This window comes from Lethenteron reissneri, chromosome 24, assembly GCF_015708825.2.
Source record: "Lethenteron reissneri isolate LAM-NWPU_2019-01 chromosome 24, ASM1570882v1, whole genome shotgun sequence".
Taxonomy (NCBI): Eukaryota; Metazoa; Chordata; class Hyperoartia; order Petromyzontiformes; family Petromyzontidae; genus Lethenteron; species Lethenteron reissneri.
The window spans coordinates 19912002-19920242 of record NC_083802.1 but is presented as its reverse complement, the minus strand read 5'-3'; the positions used below and the strand labels follow the sequence as shown (position 1 = coordinate 19920242).

The following is an 8241-nucleotide window of genomic DNA, read 5'->3' as shown; positions in this document are numbered from 1 at the left end:
TAACACGTTAATGAGCTTTGAATTTATTTTCAGGTTTGAAAGGAACATCGTGTGTGTGTGCATCGTTAATTTAACACAGTTGAAACTAAAGTACGTGGATTGGTAACGCGTGTGCCGCTATTTTCACCTGGACAAAACCCACTCCCGCAATAGCACGGATCTTATTTACACGATAATTTATCCGAAAAAAAAGTATAATTACCATTTCACATCAAGTTTTTACAAAATATACATTTTAAGATTGCATCAATACAAACAGTTATTTTTATCTGACGGGTTATATATATCACACGAAGCATTCATCCCCACTGCGTATCATAAATAAAGTGGAATCGTCACAAATTCGCCATTCATAATAATTAGAACATTCATGATTGGGTCCCCGATCATTCCGGCTCCGGGTGGCGGTTCAGTTCATCTGGTGAGCTCCACGTGACACTCCTACAGGTTCAACCGTCTTTCTCAATTCTTCTTTACTTTGTTGTTAAACTATTTTCCGCCTTGCCATGCAGAGCGCCCTGAGAACGATTGGATGTAAATTGTGATTATTATTATTGTTGCGACTAATTCTCCCTTAGCTTGCCATGCAACTTTGTGCACGTTGAGCGGGGAAGTAACATCACATTGGGGCGGCCTCCGCGACGAGTCGTCACTGGTGGCCGTGGGCACGGCCCGGCAAGCCGCCTATGGCTGCTGCCCCGTCTTCACGGCGACGTAGCTGCCTTTGCTGTGGTGGTTCTCGTCGGACACCAGCGGCTCCAGCGCCATTGGGGGCAGCTCCGGCGGGGCGATGTGATGCAGGTCCACGAACAAAATGTAGCACAGGGCACCCAGCGGGCCCCCCACGAGGGGGGCGATGATGGGGACCCACCACCAATGGGGGCCCACCCTGCACGGCGCACGCAGACACGACACGTGGGAATCGGTGGGGCGCAGTAGTTGGAGAACGCAAAGGTCTCATCATCCGCTGTGCGATGCTTAATCAGAGTGGGATGGGAGGTAGCTATTAGCGGTAGAGCAGGTAGGTTGCTGAGGTATTTTTATAACGGGGTTTTGAGGGATATTCCCCATGAATTTGTAGGCGATGCTAAGCACCAATCGTGACCCTCAAAAATAGTTCAAATCCTCATAAGGGGGTGACAAGCCATCGACTCAAGGGTCACAGTCGTTCCATGGGAGATTCTGGTCCCGTGCAACGTGAAAGTGGAATTCCCATCGTAGGCGCAAGGTTTCTCTGACGGAGATGCGCACCGCCACGTGTCCACAGTGATCAGGGACGTTGCTTTGTCGGATTGTGACATAGCCAGCGGTCAACTCTTAAACCCGAATAGAAACCAAGAGCACGCGGTCACCCCGCTCAGCATCTGCCTGCTTCACGTCTTCCGACCCCCCCCCCCCCCCCCCCCCACGTACGTGAACACCTCGCTGCCGTATCCCGCCATGGCGGTGAAGAGGCGGGGGCCGAAGTCTCGCGCGGGGTTGATGGCGCACCCCGAGTTGAAGGCCATGGAGAGGCTGATGCCGAACACCGCCAGGCCGATGAGCAGCGGCTCCAGGCCGCGCGGCACGGCGTTGTTCTTGGAATCGAGGAGTGCCATGATGCACAGCAGCAGCGCCGCCGTGCCCAGCAACTGCGGGGGTGGGGGGGGGGGGGTACCGACGAGGACAGAGCGACGGACAAGTCACTCTCGTTGAGGGCTACTGCATTGCCAGCCACCTACCCGCCGACCCTGGCAGCCACATACCAACCCACCAACCCTTCCACTTACCTACCAACCCACCAACCCTTCCACTTACCTACCAACCCACCAACCCTTCCACTTACCTACCAACCCACCAACCCTTCCACTTACCTACCAACCCACCAACCCTTCCACTTACCTACCAACCCACCGACTCGCCTGCTCTGCCCAACTATCCTAACCACCTACCTGATCCACCTATCCTCGCTCACCGACTCACGTATCTACCCACCTACCTGCTCCTCTACCCTACCTTCTATCACGGTCAGAGTCCCGTCCGTCTGTACAGTAACTCGCCAAGAAGAAACGCAGGAATCTCGGGGTAAAGTCTCAAGACTCTGCAAGGCTTAACAAATTACTTCTGCTCATGCGGGTTACAGACCATTCCCTGTATATCTATCACGTGCAAGTTACATTTTTTGCCAGGGTGCTGGTGGTGCCCTGACGGGATCTTTCCTGGTGCTGAAGTGGTCGCAGTGCGATTATCCGCCACACCAATTGAAACACCTCCCGGTCTGCGATCGTGGTGCTGCCCAACAAACCGCGGCCACTACCAGCAGCAAAGTTCCATAAACGACCAAAGCCAAGGATGAACGCAATCGATGATGTAATCGATCAACCGAACGAAAACGTCCCACTCTAGCCACGTTTCTACTCCGGCCGCAGAGACTGGCAAGGAACCCAAGGAGTCTCCTGCAGACGGCGAGAGGACAACACCGGCTCTCTATTTGACTCGTGTCGCTTTTGTCGTCTTGGTGACCCGGGGTCACTCTCGCAGCTGAGACTCGAGCCCTGGTCTCTTGAGTTCTCACTTGGCCACGCAGACTCGACCCGCCCGCCGCGCCCTCACCTGGTCAAAGAAGCCGCCGGCGATGGACAGGTGTTCCGAGGGATAAGTGGCGAAGATCGCGGCCGTGGCACCGGAGCCGGTCACCGTCAGGTTCCCGCCGTTGAACGCCATGAGGGCATCTGTGGAGGAACGAGGGGGTGAGCCAGCCGGGCATGGAGAGCTGGCGATCTAGCGGGCAATGGTCACGTGGATCACGCAAAGTTGCGAGACTCCCCGAACCCGCTGGGCTGCGGGTGACCAGAAGTAGTGCCTCCCCATTGCGAGCTGCACGTGGCCGGCCATACCATGAAGATCTCTCCCAAGCGCAGCAGCAGTTATCACCTAGAACACATCTCGATGCTAACTGGAAAACGGGTGCAGGACATTTCAGGCTGTAGGATTGAACACCACATCTCCACGATACCACTTGTGGTGGTCCTATGGATGAACTCGCCCCCCCCCCCGTCATGGGAACGTGTAATTTGCACCACTGGCTCAGGGCTGTGAACAGGAGATGAGCACCGTCTCACATAGCTGGGGTTCTGTTCGGGTTTGATGTGGATGCGTGCCGCCTGTGCAAGCCCCCGAGTGCTGGAGAATTATCCACAGGCCCAGAAGCAACGTCGTCTTGGGACTCTTCTCTGGAGATGTTTCAAATGCTCGCTTGCTATCGGGTCATGGCGGCGATGTTGAATATTTGGGGCACGGAAACACGGACAGTCTCTCGGAGTCCTCGATTCCCTTGGCTGTTGTTGTTGTGGTGGTTGTTGTTGTCGTGGTTGTTGTTGTTGTGGTGGTTGTTGTTGTTGTCGCGGTTGTTGTTGTGGTGGTTGTTGTTGTTGTGGTGGTTGTTGTTGTTACCGTAGTAGAGGCCGTAGACGGTGGCAGCCGCCACGAACGAGCCCAGGAACTGCGCGAGGCAGAACACGGGGAGCTTCCTCCAGGGTAAGCGGCCGAGCAGCGACATGGAGAGCGAGACGGCGGGGTTCAGGTGCGCACCTGGCAGCCAGCACACACCACCAGTACCCCATCACTACACCATCATATCACCACCATCACAGCACCACCATCACAACATCGCCACCATCACATCACCATCACACCATGAGCACCATCAAACCATGAGCACCATCACGACATCACCATCAAAATATCACCATCATCACACCATCACAATCACGATGTTACCATCATCATTACACCACCACAACATCACCATCAGTCACGAGTGGAGAGCGAGAGTGCGAGAGTACACCAGCCAGCACATGTCACCACCATCACAACATCACCACCACCATCATCATCACCACTATCAACCACCATTATACACCGTCACCATCACAACATTATCACCACGACACCACCATCACACCATCCCCACTATGACGCAGCTATCACCCCATCTCCAGTATTCTCCACACCGCCAACCACGCCATGGGTACACCATTGCAGCCTATGGCTGCCTCACAACACTCACGACCACACAGACAGAGGTCCCCGTGTCGCCATCAACAGACACTTGTGACAATTCCTGTTTCCCAGCACCTATAGAAGTCGGCAGGGCACATGAGGGGGTGAGGCGGCAAACACTATGCCCATTGCTGATCTTATACATCGCACCAGGTATTTATTTAAGGCTGAGTCGATCTATGGGAGGTCCGAGAACGGTTCAGATAATTCCAACTCCGACTGAACATCTGTGAAAAAGAGCTTATCAGCTCTTCAGATTCCTCCTCCAGGATAAATAAACATTCCGATTCTAAATCTGAACTCGGGTTGCCGAGTTCGTAGCGCAGTGCGCTAACCATTGCGCCACCGCTCCATCCTTAGACTCTCACACACACAGTAATACACATGAACATAGACACACCAAGAAAAGCAGGTGACAAAAAGCGACTGAATAACACATTGTGTGCATGTGCATCAGAATGTCCGTGTCTCTGTTGCCAAGTCTGTCTGTCTTGACGTATGTATGCATATTTCTGAACCTGTGTCTACATTTGTGTATATGTATGTGTCTATGTTGTGTATATGCATGCGTGCGTGTGTGTGTGTGTGAATGTATGTCCTGCGTCTGTGTGCTTGCGCATAAGGATATGTAGCTAAGTGTCTGTTTGTGTCTCTCTTTGTGTCTGCATATCTGCGTGTGTATGTCCGTGCGTTTTTGTATCCGTGTGCATGTCCCTGTGTGTCTGCTTCTGTGCTTGTGTATCTGCGTCTGTGTGTCTTTCTGAAAGCAGAGCTATCCTCTGCGGGGCATACCACTTGGCCCTCTCCTCATTGCCCCGTGCCGTGCCCCGTGCCGTGCCCCCCACCCCGTGCCCCCCACCCCGTGCCCCCACCCCGTGCCCCCCACCCCGTGCCCCCTACCCCGCTCACCCGAGACTCCCCAGGCCAGGTGGGCCCCCATGACCACCCCGAAGGCGAAGGCGAAGTTGATGCCGAGAGTCTGCCCGGCGGAGTGGCGGCTCAGATGCACCTGGGCCACTGAGCCGCAGCCGAACAGCTGACAGGGCGCACCGCAGCACACAGCACACACAGCACACGCACAGCACACGCACAGCACACACACAGCACACACACAACACACACATCACACGCACAGCACACACACAGCACACACACAACACACACATCACACGCACAGGCAAGTGCTGTTAGCGAGCACCTCCCCAGGGATCGGGGAAGCTGCTGATGATGATGAGGATGGTTCTGCGAGCTTCGCCGACTCTCTCTCCGGCACGCGAAGAACGTCGTGTGGGCAGCATCGTGACCGGCCGCCTTTGTCGTGTCAATATATGCACACTCCGCGAGGTTAGACATTAAGGCCGAGTAGACCTAGGGGAGGCTGAGTACACGTTTTAAATATAATTTGCCATCTGATGATGGTAGCTGTGGCCGGGATCCTAGAGCAGTACCCAACCACTGAGACACCGCTATCTACAAACTGACACACGCATTCACACTCTCACACAAACACTCAAACATAAAACGCACAGACACAATGCATAGACACAAACACAACGACACAAAAACACACGGACACATTCCACGAACACAGATGATTGTGTCTAAACATCGACACATTGTACGCACGATGATCCACGTGGCACTGGATGATGATGGTGATGATGGCTGATGATGATGATGGTGATGATGGTGATGATGATGGTGGTGCTGATGGTGATGATGCTGATGATGGTGATGATGATGGTGCTGCTGATGATGATGGTGATGATGGTGATGATGATGGTGATGCTGATGGTGATGATGATGGAGCGACGTCAACTCACGATGAGAATAAAGACGCCGATGAACTCCGCGAGGGCTTCTCGCAGCACGGGATTGGACACTTTGACCCGCGACAGGCGCGAGTAGAGCGGCCCTGGGGAGCCCATGGCGCTCGCCGTCTCGCCGCGGGGAGGAGGAGAGGCGCGCGGGGATGGAGTCGCGCGCTCCTCATCCCGGAGCCGGGATCGGAACGCCTCTCCCCGAGCGCACTTTGGACGGGGTTGGCCCACAGGTGGGGGAGGTGGGTGGGTGGGTGGGGGACACGGGCAGTGATGTGGGGGGGGGCGATGTCTGGGTAATGCCCCCACGGCATGGCGAGGCGGCACGGCGCCGGCGATGGGCAACTTTCACAACATCACGACTCCGCTGGCGAGGCTGGGAGCCTTCTAACTCTGTTCTGGTCACAGTGTGAACGTGCTGGTGTTGATCTTTATTCGGAATGTTCTGTCCCATCGTAGTATATCTCTCCTTTGTTTCATTAACATGTTATCTGCATCTATAGCGCTCATATAGCTCCCATCTCTTTGGAAGCTCTCCCTGTCTGTCTTCCATCTTTCCTGAAACCGTCCCCTCCTCTAGTATCTCTCCTGAATTCACGTCTCGCTCTCTCATCTCTTCTCAATACAATGTCTCATCTCGCTTTTCCTTCGCTTCTGAATAAATGTGTCTCCTGTCTCTCTCATAAGCGCTCGTCAATACATATCTATATTATCCGTCTCTCTGGACTACAAATCTCTGACTGGTCTGAATGCATCTCTCTCCCCAGTCATCTCTCCTGTAAATGTGAATACATCTGTGACACATCTCGGAGTTCTTGTTTACGTGTCCCATTACATCTCCCCTATCTCCGATGAATGCGCACATTGATGCGGGGGAGGGCAAAGTTTAATTGCTGCCAGCGGTGGGAAGAACGTGCGAGGGATTGGGGGTGCGAGATGAGTCTGGGGTGAGACAGAGCGCGCGTGGGAGTCGCGGGCAGCAGCAGCAGCCTCTCCCGTGGACGTGTATTCTATTGTAACCATATGGGAGCCAGTCGAGATGAAAGGGAGACCCTGGGGATCATGAAACAAACACGGTTCAAACAACAGCAGCAGCAGCACAAGGTTCAAATATAAAGGGGGGCGGTGACACGGCCCAGCGGTCGCGAGTTCGCGACTTCTCGCTGCTGCCCTGGCGAGCACCGCGATGAGTCTTCACCGTAAACAAATACTCGCACCGCTCGTGCCGCCGATCTCATGAGCCGACGTTAAAGATCCCGTGGCGTCATTCACAAGAGTTGCCCATGATATGCCCGCGTCACAGTTCACATTTTTTTCTCTCTCTCCAAATTTAGCAAAATTATACCGCAAATTACGTTCGGAAACACAGAGAGAGAGAGAGAGCAGCATTCAACGCCCCGATTGTGACAACTTGGCAGGACACTCCGGAAAGAGTCTTGAGACTCGGTGAGGCGTTCATGTTGAATCACACCCAACTCCAGATGCAATTCAACTTCAACCTGATTGACGAGTGGAACGTGCGCATCGCGTCTGACACCAGCATGCGCACAGACTGTGAGTGAATACCATTACGAGCCAGCATGAAGAGAGAACGACGACCGTGAACAATTAGTAACCCAGGGAAACACCCTCCTCGACAGTCCGGCCACTGCCACGCGAATGCACGAGAGCAGAGCAACTTCGAGAAGTTGTCCTTTCGTCTCCGCCGTTGGAGCGATGCCGTCGATGTCTCGGCCCCGAGCCGCGCCGTGCCACGACTCCCGGCTGGCCGAGTCGGTGATGACCACGTGCAGAAGATGCACTGCGCGCAGCAGCGGAGGCCTCCGTGCAAAGTGGATCTCTCACAATCGCCGAGGAACCACAGAAAGAGCCGGCGCTCTCAACAATTGCCCAAGCTCTGCGGTCCTCTATATACTACAACGATGTTTTCGGCCAATGAATGAGTGTGTATACGTGGTGCCCAGTAGCCAAGTGTATCTGTATCTTCGACTTGAACTCGACCAACCGCGAGCCCAAGGAGCATCTGGAGGCTTTGTTTTGTTTCCATATGAGATCTGATTGTGAGCGGTGGTGTAGCGGTTAGCGCGCTGCGCTACCAAACCTGGCGATCCCGGGTTCGATTCCCGCTCACGCCCAATCCCAGTGACGATTATCTGCATCGGTCCTGGGCTTCCCCTCGGTCGACTTAGCCTTAAATTAGTACCTGGTGCAATGTGTAAACATCGCCACTGGGGAGACAACGGCGGCCGGTCGTGGTGTTGGCCACCCACCCCCTCGTGTGCCGTGTCGGCCTTCACAGGTGCTCGCTGACAGCACTTGCCCCAACAATATGTAAAGGCTATACGGGGGATCTTTGTCTTTGTGCGTGTGCGTGTATGTG

At 54.4% G+C, this 8241-nt stretch overlaps 1 protein-coding gene across 1 annotated transcript; it reads right to left on the bottom strand.

The window, feature by feature from the left end:
- LOC133346777 (aquaporin-3-like) lies at nucleotides 1-6076 on the bottom strand. The gene is made up of 6 exons (XM_061558634.1): nucleotides 5865-6076; nucleotides 4951-5077; nucleotides 3433-3570; nucleotides 2593-2711; nucleotides 1414-1631; nucleotides 1-889 (listed from the first exon to the last, which is right to left on the bottom strand). The coding sequence occupies exons 1-6, from the start codon at nucleotides 5967-5969 to the stop codon at nucleotides 685-687; spliced, it is 912 nt and encodes a 303-aa protein (XP_061414618.1). The 5' UTR covers nucleotides 5970-6076; the 3' UTR covers nucleotides 1-684.
- Between the last annotated feature and the right edge of the window lie 2165 nt (nucleotides 6077-8241).

Coding starts and splice junctions, on each gene's coding strand:
- LOC133346777 (XM_061558634.1), bottom strand. CDS start 5,969: ATGGGCTCCCCAGGGCCGCTCTACTCGCGCCTGTCGCGGGTCAAAGTG. Junction 5,078..5,864: donor TCGGCGTCTTTATTCTCATC/GTGAGTTGACGT, acceptor GCGCCCTGTCAG/CTGTTCGGCTGCGGCTCAGT. Junction 3,571..4,950: donor CCTGGCCTGGGGAGTCTCGG/GTGAGCGGGGTA, acceptor GCTGGCTGCCAG/GTGCGCACCTGAACCCCGCC.